The sequence below is a fragment of the Phalaenopsis equestris genome, unplaced genomic scaffold, assembly GCF_001263595.1.
Source record: "Phalaenopsis equestris unplaced genomic scaffold, ASM126359v1 Scaffold001303, whole genome shotgun sequence".
Classification (NCBI taxonomy): Eukaryota; Viridiplantae; Streptophyta; class Magnoliopsida; order Asparagales; family Orchidaceae; genus Phalaenopsis; species Phalaenopsis equestris.
In genome coordinates, this window is record NW_018165742.1 from 498,882 (window position 1) to 516,508 (window position 17,627).

At 35.5% G+C, this 17,627-nt stretch overlaps 1 protein-coding gene across 3 annotated transcripts in view; it reads left to right on the top strand.

Annotated features, from left to right (window-relative positions):
• Positions 1 to 1,563: 1,563 nt before the first annotated feature.
• LOC110033812 (DNA annealing helicase and endonuclease ZRANB3) overlaps positions 1,564 to 17,627 on the top strand; it is a 61,727-nt gene continuing 45,663 nt past the window's right edge. For all 3 annotated transcript variants that reach the window (XM_020737924.1, XM_020737923.1, XM_020737925.1), the window contains exons 1-4: positions 1,564 to 2,029; positions 3,088 to 3,453; positions 9,439 to 9,571; positions 12,864 to 13,039. In XM_020737924.1, the coding sequence (XP_020593583.1) occupies positions 1,676 to 2,029; positions 3,088 to 3,453; positions 9,439 to 9,571; positions 12,864 to 13,039 (1,029 nt within the window). In that variant the 5' untranslated portion in view covers positions 1,564 to 1,675. The remainder of the gene's footprint in view (positions 2,030 to 3,087; positions 3,454 to 9,438; positions 9,572 to 12,863; positions 13,040 to 17,627) is intronic.

Consider the following 17,627-nt stretch of genomic DNA (forward strand, 5'->3'; position numbering starts at 1 on the left):
ACCTGATGAGAATAGTTCCAGGCATTGTTAAGACATCTTTATAACTGATTTCCTGAAAAAGGAAAAGAATGTGATAGTCAATCGATCTTTAAAGCATCCCTTATTTGAAGAAGCATTGACTTTGCGGGTCATTTCGTGATACTCGGGGAACTGAGCCCGATCATTTATGTTTTCAAACCTTGCCCGATACTCGAGGGACTCAGAAGATGGTCAGCCGATTGCATCACAAGATTATAAAAAAAATCTATCCCTTGGTAAAAACACCCTGGCAAGACCTACAAGTTAGAGTGCCCCGAGTGTTTTCTTTGCTCACCAACAACAAGATCGAGGAAGAGCTACTGAGATCCCTCAAAAGTCTTATGTGGATGCACCCCCCATAGGTGATGATAAGATCCATACTGATGGCGGATGAAGGGGTGAAGGACCATACTCTCGGGCAATTACGGGGCAAGTCTTTGAAGGCTCTAAAAGAAGCCACAAGAAATCCTAATGACCCACACGATTGGGCAAGGCGGGGGTACATCCTTGGGAGGACTAAGTGATCATGTAAAATGATAAAAGCCCATTAGTTATGAGAGATCTAACTAACAAGCTAGTCCCTCAGAATACACTGTCAGCTGGCTATGACTTATAAAGCAAGCGAAATAAGAAAGACCCCTCGGCCACGAACCAATGCAAAGTGTGAACAATGAGGTTTATAGGGGCAACCCTCTGTTCTCTAACGACAAGATCCACACCGGGCAGCCCTCTGCCTCTCTGAAAATCTTGGCGGCCACACTTGGCCTCTCAGATAGCGACAAGACCCACATCGGGAGGTAAGACCGACCATAATCGATGCCCGCTCGACTGGACGACGCATTAGGAGCGCCTGAAAGGAACAAATGTTTAAAAAAGGGACATTAAAGATGGGACGTCACTTGAGAAGCCATGGACTGACCCAAGAACAAACAAATATAAGGTCCAAATTCTTAAATAAAGCAATAAATTTTACAAGTCTAAGCAATAAAAGTAATTACGAAAATGCAATTACAGTCAATGTTAAAATTTAAATTGTAATGCAAAGATGACATAAAATCTATACAATCAATTAGAGTCTCAGTTACATTAACAACAGTTTCCATAACAGTTTATTTCATTTTATAATTGTACAAAACACAGCTCTATAAGTACGTAACAAAGATATCAATAAAGGGGCATCTCACTCGATTCTCCTTACTAAAATTCTAGACTTATTCTACTCTCTCTTCCCCATCTCATTCATTTCGTTCTAGCTTTCCGAGGGTGATTCTCAAATGAAATTATGATCAAACATCCATGTATTTATATGTCTGATTCTTAAACTTTAATTTTTACCTATATTCTAATTTATTTCATGCATGAAAATACATATCTCGCTTTTAAAAGTTATAATGATGCTCATTATAAGTGATATCAAGAGATTTGAATGTTGTAAATATAAAAAGTAAATTTTAGACGTTAAATATGTAAACACAAAGCAATTAGGTGGTATGTTTCTAAATGTCGCATTTAAAAATTTAAAGACTAAAAAAGCTCCATCCCCCTCCTCTCCGCTCAATACCATACTCTCCATTAAACTCCATTCATCGACCGCCCATAATCATGTCCGCCGATCCCTATAAACCCTAACCCATTCCTACCCACATTTCTGCTTTCAATGGAGATCACCGAGGAGCAGCGGAGGAGGTTGGAGGAGAACCGACTCGCAGCTCTCGAAAAACGAAAGCGTGCGGAGGAAAGGTCGGCCGAGGATCCTTGGAGACTCTTCAGGTGCCGCAAGGTCCCAAGCCCAACATTGTCGCCGCCCTCATCGTGCGATGGCCCCGAGCCAGAGAATAAGACCTCGGTGTCGCTGCGGCGGCCTGCGCCTCCAAAACTGCCCGAAAGGTTCCGTGTCGTGCTCGAGATATGCTCGCATGACGAGTTCTCCGTTTTGCCGCAGCCATTGCCGGGGTTTGCCTTCCCTGGATATGTGGAGTGCTTCAGGATCATGGAGGCTGCTATCTCTTCGGTCCATTCATTTAACTCTCGGTTGCATCTTCTGTTAATTTTGCAGGATTTCTGAGTTTAAGCTATTTTGCATATTTATTGGGAGATTAAGAAAGAAACTATACAGAAATAAAGTTAAGTAATTAGTCCGACTGATAGTTTAAACTAAAAAGAAAATCAAGCAGATTATTTCATAGATGGTTTTTGGGTTCTATTAGAAAAAAAAAGTGTAAAAACAGAAAAGAAAGTATTCTGACTAAAATTTGTAGTAATACCTATTCGCCTAAAAATAAAAATAAAAATCGAGACAGATTTAGAGCACTTAAATATTATTGTGAGCTGGAACATTCAAGGTTGTAGAGAGTTTAAGCATGGGGGTTAATTGAATGCTTTTCTGCATGGATAAGATCAGAATAGCTCATAAAGTACATATGATTTTTTATGTGAAATGGAAGGGGAAAATTCATGGGTCTAGCCCAGTTGAATTGATTATATTAGCGGGAGTCTTATATCACTAAGAACTTGCTTTGTCGTATATAAATGATAATTGTGGAAGTTATTTTTCTTTTGGTGTGGCAATAGTAGAATTTGTCTGTTGTCCGAGCTATGATTAGCATACAAGAATTACTGAACATCCTATCTCATATTTGGTTTGGATTGATCTCAAAATATTTGAATTTACTTTTATATAAACACAGTATTGTTTTTGATCGATCAACCATATGGCGTTCATCTCCAAGCTATCCAAAAACTTTGAGATGCATGCTAACAAAATATTTGTCTAGATATTTTGATCAATTTTTTCTCATAGCCAATCCAATGACCTTGAGATTCTTTTTGGTCAAATTTCATTTAGGATAGCCTTTCCAAAATATTTCCTTATTCTCCTTTACCTATTTTATTTGGTTGGGTTGACAATCAAACTTTTGTCATGGCTTGAAAAATACCAGCAATATTTTTTTCTCAGTATTATCATAAAATTTATTGGTTGAAAAATTAGGGATGTCTATTTACAAGTTTTACAATCATTTTTTTTGTGTTTAAATTTACTATATTTTTTCTTTGCTTTGGAATGAACAGGCTCTGGAATTTCGAGTAAGTGAGAGTCAGGGGAGTCAGTTCCGCACGAGCGCTCTGGTCTATAAATTGAAGGATTATGATTCAGTGTTGAAATGCATTAAAAAGTCTTTGGTTGTTGAGTTGCAAGAAATTCCATATACCACATTATTAGCTATTCAAACATTTCAAAATTATGCTGCAACTGGCCTAATACCTTCGTGGAAGCAACAATACTCCAAAGAACAAGTTGATGACCTTCTGACAAAACTACCAAGATCATTGCGAGATGCACTTTTACCTTTCCAGATGGAAGGTGTCCGTTTTGGACTTCAAAGGGGTGGGCGCTGTCTCATTGCAGATGAGATGGGACTAGGGAAGACTATACAGGTAAATCATTTTGAGACATAGGTTTACTTCCTCATTTATAAGAAAGGTGAATTCGTATATGTGTTATGAGAAATTTGTATAGGCATATGCAAGCAAAATGTTTGGTCAGCATGCTTATTTTTTTTGAGACGCTTGTGCTTAGGCCATCCTTGTTCTTGAATAAGATAACTTTTAGAGATAAGTTGCCATAGCTTGACCTTGTTTGGTTCTTCAAATTTATGAATTATTTAATAGGTGCAAAGAATTATCATCTGTCAATCAATCCATCGTGCAATTGTCTATTTTATATATTCAAATATCTATTAGTATATACACCCCATCAATTAAACAAGAAAAGATTCACACAATTCATCTACGAAAATCTAAAATAAAATCTATGTATCACAAAATTTTATTTGAGGATAATCTTAAACTTATATTTGCTTCAAATTCACGGTCACATATCAACATATAAGTGACATGACATCGAGATTGCAATTGCCGTCTTAAACTATTAAAAAGAAGCAGCCAAAGCTAACACACTAGGAAAGATGCATTTCTAAGGCATATTTGGCGAGAAATTAATGCATGCATGATGCATATCAATAATTTAACACTTGGGGGTAAATCCTACCACAATCACCTGTGAAATGCAGTTGTTATAAAGGTTGGTATACTTATCTCTTAATAAGAATGAGTTACGTTACTCTACAAGGCATAGGGTTGTTGCATCATTGATCGTGATTCCAATATGTTACAATGCAACAACAACAACAACAAAAGCCCTAATCCCACTACGTGGGGTCGGCTACATGAATCCTTTTTCTCCATTCCGTCCTATTTAGTGTCATATTTTCATTAAGTTCTAGTAAATTAAAATCATTTTTAATACAAGAAGCCCAAGTCTTCCTATGTCTACCTTTGCCTTTCTTAACACAAGTCGAATCTAAAACATCTACTCTCCTAATCGGATCATGAGATGGTCGACGTTTAATGTGACCAAACCATCCAATATGTTACAATGTGTTATAATATTTTTTGCTCTACAAACTAATGATTTAAGACTATTTAGATGAAAATTATATTCACTAAATTAAACTAATTCCATGCAATTTCAAGGACTTGGGTTTCCTATAACTTAGTATGAGGCAATCATAATAAAAAATTTTCACAAGTCACCAAATCCAATTAAATTCTAAATCACAAATATAGAAAATGCACACGGTGGGCCTTAGTTTAGTGAATTATGTTGCATTAACTTTTGATTGCATTTCAAATTTGCAAGTTAGGTCCAAGTTCCGGGCTGGGTTGTGACATTCATAATATATGAGCTACTTTGATTTGAATCGCTTGTTTTACGTTCTTACGTTGTTTTTGTCTTGTTCGAAGCATATTTGAATAGAGATCCTTGGCTGTTTTATTCAATTGGAATGCAGAATCTTGAATTGCTATTCTGAAGATTATCCCTTGTAATTTCTGTGGAAATTTCTAGAAGCTTGATGCGAGGATAGTTGGAGTGCTCTCAGAGAGGAGGACACATAATTCTTACGTTATTGCTTTACTTTTCATGGGAGTTGGCCATAAAACACTACACACATTTAACATTGTAATATAAGCAATTTCAAGTGTTTTAAAAGCACAAATAAGTGCACACTTTAACCGTAGCATGGAGCAAACAGATTAGATTTCACATGACTCTATAATGGGTAGATCTTGCATAGTAAAGCACAATCAAAAGAAAAGACACATGATTCATTTTCACTTAGGAGAGTGGCAGATGAGCACACTCCTCTCCTTCTTCTCAGTTGAAGCAGAATACCTATTCAATGCTCGATTGTTTTTGTTTGTTGATCGTTACTCCACTTGTGTGATCTATTACTTGTTACTTGGTTATGATTTCCTTTGATACACTTTCAATTAAAATGTTATAGTTCATTTCATAATCTTGATTGATGATTTTGTTAAATAATATATTAATATATTATGTTTTTTTTACTTGCACTTTATTTTTGTTTCATATTTAAAAGGAAAAATCCTTTGCATGTTGTGTTCGGCTTCGAACATGTATGACCTTAATAATTAGATTACAAATTCTCCACATCTCTCTTCCTTTAGGCCATAATCAATGGCGCCATAGATAAATTTAAGTATCTTTGCACCTTATTTCTCAATGTTACAGAGTGAGTGTTTTGTTTGTTTCTAGATGCATACTTCAATGATGAACCATGCACTTTGTTTGCGCTTTATGATTTTGATACTGTTCAAGGGCTCTTAGAAGGTATTTGGGAAGCATATTTCATGGGGAGGTGGTTGTGAATTAGCGAGGGAAGGCTAATATGTGTGGTCGACATTGTTTGGAAGGGATGAAGGGAATAAATTTGCCGTTGGACAGTAGTTTCAACGTCATCTACGACAGTCCTATCTGAGATTAGCAAGTGGGACGATGAAACGTTGAGAAACTGGCGGTGAGGAGGCCCCAACACATTCCTAAGCAAGATACAAGCATATCACTTGCAAAAGGAAAAAAGATGCAACACATTTTAGGGTAGAAACAAAGATTGCAATCTCCAAAGTTTCAACTCAAAGAAAAAAGTCTCTCAAAATTTTAAAAAATTTCAATATTCTCACAATAGAAAATATCAAATTAGAAATAAAGAAAGGAAAAAAGTCAAAAAAGGGAAGGAAATCATGTTGGAATCAAAAAACCCAAGCGGGAAAGCCCCAATTTTGGCTCAATCATCCTGGTTCAAGCGTAAGTAGAAAATTCCCGCGGCTTGCTTGCGACCTGCTTCTGTTATCTCGGGGAAATGTGAATCACATGTCCACGTTCAACGCAAATGTGAGCTTGCATTCAGCAACACGTCACACATTATTTTCTCTGGGTAGGAGGGGGCTCGTCTTCTTCTTGGGAAGGATCTGTATCCCATTGCCAGTTGTTCTTTGTCACAAAACACATAAGGTAATTTTCAAAGCTACGGTTCATCAATCCTGCCTGGCCATCAGTCCGGGACGACACTATTGAACTAAATTGTAGTTTAATATGCAAATTACTGCATATAGCCTCTCGTAAATAGCTCAAAAGCTTCTTATCTCTAATATGTTGAACCTCCTTTGCTAGTGGCAACTCAGGAGGTAGATTGTATGTCTGAAAATTTTGAAATTATCTTATATGTGGTTGCCTTATGTCTGATATTAATTCCTCAAACTCATGACTCTTTTGGACAATTAATGTCAGATTTGCTGATGCTCCTCTTAATGTCTGATAAAAAGTAGCTCGTGACATCACATTCTCAAATTAAATATGAAAGTTCATTATCTCGAACTCACTACTCTCTAGGGCAATCAATGTTAGTCTTTTTGAAGTTCTCATGGGCTGCACTCAAATCTTGTGGTCCGCAACGTGTCCAGTAATGCATCCCGCATTAGCTTCTTTGCATAAATTACCATTTTAATTTTGTTTTGGTTTTCTTATTTATAGCATTGGTTTGAATCACCTAATGCCATTTTAAATTGAGTCAATCATACAGTATAATTGAAAATTTTGTTATAGTAATGGAGAAAGCTAAGCAATGGAGCTTATTGTTTGATTTTCTTTCATGTAAACCTGATGCAGAGATGATTGAAATTAATTTGTATGTAACTTTGGGTTTTATATAACAAGCCAAAGTTTTTTTAATAACTATATGCTGACAACACTTAATAGGCTGCATTATTTTTATTTTGCAAACATATCTTCCATCTTACTTAAATCATACTATTTTTCTTCTTAGATTTTGTGTGCGTTTTAATAAAAAAATAATAGATTGCGTTAGTATACATGGGATTTGACATTTTTTGGATCTTGATATCAAGATTTATTGGGATAGTTAAATTGACAAATCTATATTGCATGTAATATGTGCGAGTATTTGAGCTAGGATTATGTTTTTCTAAATTTCAGGGTTTTGCCTTGTTTAATACAACAACGACAACAAGCCTTTATCCTACTAAGTGGGGTCGGCTACATGAATCATTTTCTCCATTGCGTCCTATTGAGTGTCCTATTTTCAGTTAATTATAATGGATTAAGATATTTTTTTATACAATATGCCCAAGTATTTCATGCTCTACATTTCCCTTTCTTAACATAAGTCGAATTTAAAACATCTACTCCCCTAACCAGATCATCAGATGACCGATGTTTAATGTGACCAAACCATCTAAGATGACTCTTTCTAATTTTGTCCGCCACTGGAGCTACACTAACTCTATCACATATATATTCATTTCACATTTTGTCTCTAAGTGTAAAGCCACTCATCCGCCTAAGCATTCTCTTCTCGACAACACTTAACTTAGTTTTATGCTTCTCTTATAAAAGCCAACATTCAGCGCCATAGAGCATTGTAAGTCTCACCACCATCTTATAAAATTTTCCTTTCGGTCTAAGCGGTACTTTTCTATCACACAATAGGCCCAAAACATTCCTCCACTTAAACAAACCAACTTTAATTCTACTAATAACTTCCCCATTATTTTGAACAATAGACCGAAGATATCTAAAATGTTCACTCCTTTTAATAATTTGATCACCCATAGTTACAACACTGTCACTAGAGCTACTATTGCTAAAATTACATTCAACGTATTCAGTTTTAGTTCTACTCAAACGAAGGCCTTTAGACTCCAATGTATACCTCCATAATTCAAGTTTTTCATGAACTTTTTCATTGGTCTTATCCACAAGGAGGATGTCATCAGCGAAAGCATACACCAAAGTTCATCTTCTGTAAATGTCCCGTAAGAGTATCCATAACTAAAGCAAAAAGATACGGCTTAAAGCCAATCCATGATGTAATCCAACTGAAATAGAAAAAACATTTTGTCAATCCTCCTCCTGTTCATAGGGGTGTAAACGAACCGAACACGAACGAACAAAGCTTGTGTTCATGTTGGATTCGTTTGAAATTTAGTTTATTTGAAATAAACTTGTGTTCGAAATTGTTCGTGAAGTCACTGTTCGTGTTCATTTCTTAACGAACGAACCGAACACGAGCTGTTCGCGAACGACGAGTCAGTTTGACATTTCTAAGACTAATATAGTATATTAATGTATTATTATTATTAGTTTATTATATATTATAATTTATAAAATTTAATTTTTTAAAATATCATAAAAATTATTTTAAATTATTTTATATTTTGAACAATAATGATTCAAACACGAATGAACGCATCATTGTTCGTGTTTGGTTCGTTTAACTAACCGAACGAAAAAAAATTATTCACGTTCGTCTCGTTTATTTATCGAACAAATCGAACACAAACTCATTGACGAATTGAACATAAACTGTTCGCGAACAATGAGCTTTTTTGACAGCCCTACCTTTTCAAACCTAGGAATCAACATAATTATTAAAACCTAAATTTTATAGAGTGAATCATTGCTTTAAACTCCCTCAACAAAATAATATCTAGCATCTCACTACTTCATCGGTTGTTGACATGCTTGATATGTAATATATATATATTTTCAAACACGAGTAACAACTCTAGTATACATATTTTAATGACTTGTTATAAGCTTGGCAATGGTTTGTTTTACAAAATTTAGGATTGAAATCAATCAGTTGATTAGGCATTTAATGGTAGATTTATTTGTTAGGTATAACTGATCGAGGTATTCAACTATTCATCAGTTACATTACTATTTTCTTTGAAGAATGGCTGCCTATATTTACTATTCCATTCTTGATAATGATGATTGAGCTTAACAATATTGGGTGTAAGCAGTTCATGGTCATTATGCTCTTTCTTTTTTCAAATATTTTTGATGTATTATTATCTCCCCTTTTGGGTTTTATTTTTTGTTGACAATACTTTTATCTATGGGAAATCTATGAGGACATGTATTGTTATTTTTCGAATATTTATAAATCAAATTGACTCGATGAAGAAGGAATTTATATATGATTTATTGCCTTTTGAAATACGTGAGTCTTTCATTCTTCTCGTTTCTATTTGCAGGCTATTGCAATTGCTTGTTGCTTTATGGACGAGGGTCCTGTATTAATCGTTTGTCCTGCTATTTTGCGGTTTTCTTGGGCGGAAGAGTTAGAGCACTGGCTACCTTACCTTTTACCAAAGGACATACATCTTGGTAATTTTTACTGTTTATTGATATTGATTTGGAAGTGGGCTTTTTTGCTTTGCATGTTATAGTTCTTATGCTTGTGCTTCAAGGTCACTGAATTTTATGACATATAGCAATAAATCAAAATCCTATGATGAAGATTTGTTATAAAATGAAATTATGAAGCTTTGAGACTGAAAAACGACCCCCTATTCATACCTGGACCAAACCGGTCCTGGTTTTTTTCGACGCTTAGGAGCGGCTGGTCCTTTTGGGCCATTCCTAATTATCCTTTTACTATATTTGTTTTTTGTGTTTTAGTTTGAGAGTTTTTTGTGTGTATGTTCAGGACAATTGTCGCCATCATGATTTCTCCCTTCTCGGGTTGTATCCAAAGGCGGGTAGCGCTTCGGCTGTAGCTCATTGATGTGGTGACATTGTTCCAAGAGTCGAGTGGTGTTTCGGTTGTAGCTCATTCCCGAGAAAGTATTTATTTCGACTTTCCTTCCCCACACCTCGCTGCAACCGCCCAGGATTGCCATCATTGCTGTTCTTTCCTGGAGTTCTCCTCTTTCCAGCCACGTCTCTTCCACAATTTCCACTGCACTTTTCCCGAATCAGTCGCCAACCTTTCCTCTTGCTGTTTCTGACAGTCCACAGCCTTCTAGCCGCCACATACCTTGCGCCCTCGGTGTCCTAGCCCCCCACCGTCTCCACCACAGCTCGCCACACCTCCTCTTGCCGTTTTCCTGCTGCCAGCCTCCCCAAACAGCAAAATGCCACTTTTGGGACTGCCGTCCCTTACTGCCCTGCTGTTCTAGCCACTCATAATTGCTGCCTCTCCTTATTCACAGCCCGAAAATCCCTTCCCTACCTTGCCACTACCTCACCAAGCCCCTTAGTATCTCCACCATCACCTAGGATCCGTCCTAACTTGAGTTTGTGTGTCGTGTGTGTTCTATTTTCCCTTTCAAGTATTGGTTTTAACTATTTATTTGCTTTCAGTAATAATATTTTAATTTTCTAATGTGGTTTGGGTTAACCCCGGTATCATATGAAAGATGAGAGAATCGTGTCTGCAATTGGCAGTTAGGGCATCAGGGCACTTGTAATGTCTTTCTGGATTTATATTCTTCGTAATTTTATACAATATTTATTTGAGGGTAAAATCGTCATCCTAAAGATACAAAATAAATGACGTAGAGAACAGGTTTAAAAATTTATTTCCCACCATAAAATTTCTAAAAAAATCTGGAAATGTCGTGAGCCAAGTAAAGTGTTCTAGCATTTCGTTTAGTTAGACATAAAATATCCATTCAATATATATAGGCTGTTAGACTGTATGTGACTAGGCTGAGAAGAGTATACCTTGAGGGGTGAGGCCCTTGTCATTTTCTTATAACATATCAAGCTTCCATGTCTCCATCCCTTCATCTACGTTTGGTCTTTTGTCTTCCTCTTTTCCTTTGTTTTCTCTTTTTTTATTATTGGCAAAGCAGAGAAAGGAGAAAGTTGAGAAGAGTTGGATTGTAGAAGAATAAGGGTAGGGTAATGAATATTTTAGAAAGCAAAGAATGAGCAAATAAGAAAAAAATTTTAGCCCTTTGCTGTATTTTTCAAAAAATTGGTAAAAGTGTCGAACATGAAGATGATATTAAAATCAATTAATGCTCAAGTACGATCTCCCCAACTAAAATAACCTTGGGAATGTTATCGTTTGCAGTCATAGAGAATTAATATTTCTTAAGTTTTAATTTTCACTTTTTAAAAATCCTCATCTAAAGATGATTTGTCTCGTCCGCTGCATGTTTGCACCCCCTTCAACCTCTTGCTTTGTCGTTTCTTTCGGCTCTCGAAGTGAGGTTTGCTTTCGCTAGGCTTGTGCACTAGCGTGCTTGTTAGTCTACCCTCCTTAAGCCAATAGATAGTTGTTTTGTGAGTACAATGCTACCCACCATTCTCTTGTGCTTGGTTGTGAGATGTCTAGAACTATGATCTTGCCTCCCTTATTGCTTGTTAATCATTTCTCTTCCTTGAGTCTTTCTCCATTTTCTTGCTTCAAAATTTATGTTGCTAAAGTCTTTATTTGACCATGGAGCACATGTCGGCATTCATTTTCTCTCTCTATGATCTCAAATCATCCTCATTTGACTCCACACCAGTTTCTTTTATGGTTTTAATCAAACCCCAATTCAGTCATTTTCGTCCTAGAGTTCCTGTCATTTGTCTTCCAGGGGCTCATTCTACTACTTCCATTTCATTAGATACCAAGTCCCCATTAACTATTCTTTATAATTCTGTGTTGAAACTGTTCGCGGGTTGTCGGATTCAAGAACGCGCCATTCGTTATTTAACAATCTCTCTTCATTTTCAAGAAGACTGAGCTCCATCTTAAGATAAGCAACCATCCACATTTCACTGAAGATGATATCTCAAAGCGTGCTAGTTCACAGTCTTCTTTGTTTGTTTGTAAATTCTCTTTGGCTTTCCCTAGCCTAGATGTTATTCACAAATTCATTTTATGTTTATACTCAGTCGGCTACTTGTGAGCTGGGTTCTTTATTGTTGTCGTGGATTATATGGCTATCTTTGAAAGTGTGATTGCTAAACCAGATCCCTCGTTATGACTCTTTCAAATAACCGCATATTTCTCTTATTTGGGTTGCGTTTTCTTGGTTTACAATATTTCAACAATTTTAATTTATACTACTTGGTTTCTATATCTGGCAAACCATTGCAAATTTATGCTAATTAGGTTTTCTATGGCTGAAATTTTGGTTGAAATGGATGTTGCTACTACTTGAAAATAACGTATTGATTGGTTTCATATTTTGTGAATATTTGTAGAAGTTAAATTTTGAAGGCATTCACTTCTAGTGTCTCTGCAATATCTTGGTGCACAATTGCTCTGAGTGTTTCAAAGGTCATCTGAAATTGGTAAAATGAAATTTTCAGGCTTAATGGGTATAATCAAATGCTCAGATCTTACCTTCTATTACTGTATAAGTTGCAACCTTATTGCCTCGATAACTATGAATTGTACATATGGTGATTTTACTACTTATTAATCCATTATTAGGAACACACAACGATTTTGCTAAGTTTGAACGTTAAAAAAAAATTGTCTGCAAGCTAAAAGATCCACATAATCATTCTATTTCTTCTTCTTATCTCTAAGTGTTTGTTTGAGAACCTTTCTTTCACCATATGATTTATTTATTTATTTATTTATGTTCATTTCATTTTCTTGTTAAATTTAGTGGACTAGGAACAGTTTTTACCTGCAAGTAATTAATTGGCGCTCGATTCATATTTGCAGTATTTGGCCGCCAAAATAATCTCGACTATTTGGGCAGATCTCCTAAGATTGTTGTTATCTCATTTACAATGTTATGTCGTTTGCGGAAGAGCATGATGGTGCGAGAATGGTCTCTTATGATAGTTGATGAGTCACACAATATACGTTGCACCAAGAAGAGAATGGAACCTGAAGAGGTACTTTTTAAACACTTGCATTAGCCCAGCATGTTATTCTTTATTGAAGCTTGCTTATCACACGTGTTAAATCAACTGAAATTTTAGCTCTTTTATGCGTTTTAATATATTAGATACTAAAGAGAGTAAAAAATTTATGTATAAACCAGTCAAACAAAGAGAGAAAAAAGAAAATATTTAACTCAAGTAAATTATATTAAAGATGAAAATTAGAAAGTACTTTTCTTAGAGAAAGATATTTAACATACGCGGGTCAGTTATTTTGATAAAATTTTTAATGAAGTTTCTAAAAATATAATCGAATCGATCTTAAAATATAATCGATCTTAGTGATCTTAATATTGTTAATAATAATAAAATGTTTCATTTTTACCGTCACATTACTAAAAAAGAAGTTGAGGAGGCTTTATAGAAACTAAGAGTGGAAAGTCTGTAGGACCTGATGATATCCCAATCGAAGTGTGGAAATATATTGGAGATTTGAGAGTTTTTTTGGCTTACTAAACTCTTTAATATTATTTTAAAAACTAAAGATATGCCCGAGGAGTGGAGGAAGAGTATTTTGGTCTCCATTTTTAAGAATAAAGGGGATGGACAAGAGTGTGCAAATTATAGAGAATTATAGAGGAATTAAGTTAAGAATAAAGGGGATGGACAAGAGTGTGCAAATTATAGAGGAATTAAGTTAATGTGTCATACTTTAAAATTATGGGAGAGGGTAATTGAACATAGGTTAAGATGTATTACAAATATTTCTCATAATCAATTTGGATTTATGCTGGGTAGGTCTGCTATGGAAGCTATACATTTATTGAGAGGTTTGATGGAGAAGTTCAGAGAGATAAGGAGGATTTAAATATGATTTTTATTGAATTAGAAAAAAACTTATGATAAAGTTCAAAGAGATATCCTTTGAAGAGTTCTAGAGAAGAAAAGGTATTGATATGACTTATATTCAAGTGAAATATATGTATACTAGAGCTGTTACTTGTGTTAAAACAGAAGAAGGATTGACCAAATATTAATTTCTATTGAATTACATTAGTAATTGACTTTATGCCCATATTTTTTTGCTTTATTTATGGATACTCTTACTCGACATTTACAGGAGTATGTACCTTGGTGTATGCTTTTTGCTGATGATATCCTTCTCCTGGATAAGACTAGTGGAGTCTAAAGGTCTTCATTTGTGTAGAACTAAAACTGAATGCATGAAATGTAATTTTAGTAGTTGTAGCTCTAGTGACAGAGTTGTAACTACGAGTGATCAAATTATTAAAATTTGTGAACGCTTAGATATCTCCGATTTATTGTTCAAAGTGATGGTGATATAGATGAGGATGTTATTAGTAGAATTCAAGTTGGTTGGTTGAAGTGGAGGAATTCTTCGGGTCTATTGTGTGATAGACAAGTACTGCTTAGACTGAAAGGAATTTTATAAGATTATGGTGAGACCAATAATGCTGTATGACGCTGAATGCTGGCATTTGAAAGAGAAGCTTAAGGGTCCGTTTAGGGCAGCTTATAAGTGCGGATGACGTTTTTAAAACGCCGCGGTATCGTTTGGTTCGCGTGTTTGACCAACTTATTTGAAATTGCGTTTGGGTTTTAACCGCCGCGGCCGGCCCGCTGGTCGCGTTTCGTTTCAGGATAAACAACTTATCTTAAAACGCACAAGTTACCGCAAACGGACTCTAAAACTAAGTTTAAGTGTTGTTGAGATGAAAATGCTTAGGTTGACGAGTGGTCTTACACTTAGAAGCAAAACGTGAAATGAATATTTCCGTGATAGTGTCGGTGTAGCTCCAGTGGCGGATAAAATCAGAGTGAGTCTTCTTAGATGGTTTGGTCAGATTAAACGTCGACTATCTGATGATCCGATTAGGAAAGTAAATGTTTTAGATTAGACTTATGTTAAGAAAGGCGGAGGTAAACCTAGAAAAACTTCAACATATTGTATAAAAATGATCTTAATTTAGTAGAATTAAATGAGAATATGACACTCAATAGGACGCAATGGAGAAAAATAAGTCATGTAGCCGACGCCACTTAATGGGATAAAGGTTTGTTGTTGTTGTCACAGTAAATTATGTGTCAGATAATGTAAATTCTGAACATTATTGAGAAATATATGATAAAATAATAAGTATTTATATAGCATGCGAAAAAACTTGGCATGATCAATGATTTCTTAAATATAACTTTAACTTCTTTTAATGTATGCTTTATAATTATAGTGAAAATAAATATACAGAAATGATGGCTTTAAATGTTACTACCTATCATATATTCAATCAAATTTGCTACACATTTGCTCTAGAATAACAATAATGATAACTGAATAATATTTGTTTCCACCAATGAAACTTTAGCTTAGCCAACTTTTGTCTACTGTTGTTGCATTTATATTACTAACACTTAGTCACTTTTTTGACTTCAATCACATGAATACATCTATTTTCATTAACAAAGAATAGCTTAACTATACACCAAATTAGTTATATCAAAGGGGTATCAACAAGAGTTGGTTCAATTGAGCCGACTAATCACCAGTTCCACTTTATCCTTTATGTAAGAGAGGAGAGGGATAACACCAAACCAAGATTAAGGGTCTGTTTGGGGCAGCTGCGGCTTATCCAGTTTATGCTGATAAACAACTTATCCTGATAATCTGCTGATGAACAGCTGATCCGGATAAGCTGGCTGACTGTTTGGATTGTGCGTTTGAAAAACAACTGATTCTGGATAAATGACCACTCTGCCCCTATTCTGGATAAACTGTTTAACTGTTTGGTTTGTGCGTTTTGTAAACAACTGATTTGCAGATATTTTTAGTTAAATGAACAATCTGACACCCAAATACTTGATACTTTGCATCATACCACTTCCCCAGTTGCAGACTTTCTATTTTTTTCCCCAACCGTTACACAACTGGATTAACCCTGAATGACAACAAATACTTGATACTTTGCAGAGGAACATATGGTTTTTTTTTGTTTTTGATTTTTATTTAAATGATAGTGAAGGTAGAACGACAAGCATGCAAGACCTTTTAAAGTTGAAGGATCCAACCCAATTCCTATCTCACATTAACAAGAATCAAGATCATCTTTCCAATTCTCAAAAGCATCAAGATCATCTTTCCATCTTCAACAAAAAACCGCAAAGAACCAACTGTTTCTGGCTTAAATCAAGTAAAAGATAGGAACAAATGTAAAATTAAGGTTTGTGGCTTAAACCAAAAACCACAAAGAGCAAAACCAATTGTTTTCGGCTTAAACCAAATACTTGAAAAAGCCTCCTTAAATTCATTGGCTAGAAAAACATGAACATTATTGAGGTTTCTGTACCAAAAACCCCAAAGAACTAGAACACCACAGAGCCAACCGTAACCAGAAAACGCAAAGAACCAGAACACCGTAAAGAGCAAAGCCACAACATTCTCGCAGATCAATGGGGGAGGAGTGGGAGGAGTGGGAGGAGAGATGAGGAGGCGCGGGAGGGAGGAGAGGAGGGAGGACGAAATTTTTTTACCACAAATCACCTTTTTCTCGGTAGCGAGAGGGCTGCGCGTTTGATCGCTAGGGCGATGATCCAGGGCAGTGGGGTAAAAGGCAGGCTTTAAAACACCGGTTACTGTTTAGTGAGAGGGCTAGGTAAAGGCTCGCGGTTACTGTTTAGCCTAAACAATAAAACAACTGTTTTAAAAACGCAGGGGAGAAGTTGGAACCAAACAGTATGGCGGCGTTTTCAAAAACGCCGCCGCACTTTTAAGCTGCCCCAAACGTGCTCTAAGAGAGCGATAGAAAGAAAGAGAGCAAGGGTGTAGTGTGTGTGTGTGGGGGGGGGGGGGGGGGGGGGAAAAGGGGGTAGAGAGAGAAAACAAGTGAACGGGTAATCGACCAAGTAAGAGCCATGGTTTTGCGTCAGAGAGGCAAGGTGGAGCAAGCAAGCAGTCAATGACAGACAATTTTCTTGAGCAGTTCACCCTGATGACACCGAATTTGAGCCACACTATAGTTCTTGGTTCTTCTAGCTAGGATTGGAATTGTGAGTATGATATTAACTCTTCACTCTTGTTGGGTAAACCCTACTTCAAGCTCTCAATTTTCTAAGAAATATATTGTTTGTATTTTTGCATAATGAAGAATAGACTAGAAGGAGAAGATAATATGGCATTTGCAAGTAGGAAGAAGATAATATTTGAAGTATAATTTATAAGTTCTCTTCAAGGAAAAATGAGCGGTAAATTATTCATTGAAATATAATGATTTCTTGGTGTTTAACATTTGGGTTGGAAATCTAAATTTGATAAATAAACTCAATGGGAAATTATTAAAAAAGATTAATTTAAAGCTCTATTTCATGAAAAATAAATGTATAAAATTTTAAGAATGGAATTTAACTAAAATAAAAAAATAAAAAAAAGTAATGAAAAATTTAATAGCCAGATTGTAATGTTATGAATATTTGAAAAAAACCAAATATATATTAAGAATTGAATTAAATATTTGTAATTAATTGAATATGATTTATATATTTGCATGGTTCAATGACAACTGAAAATGTCATTTTGTATATTATTATA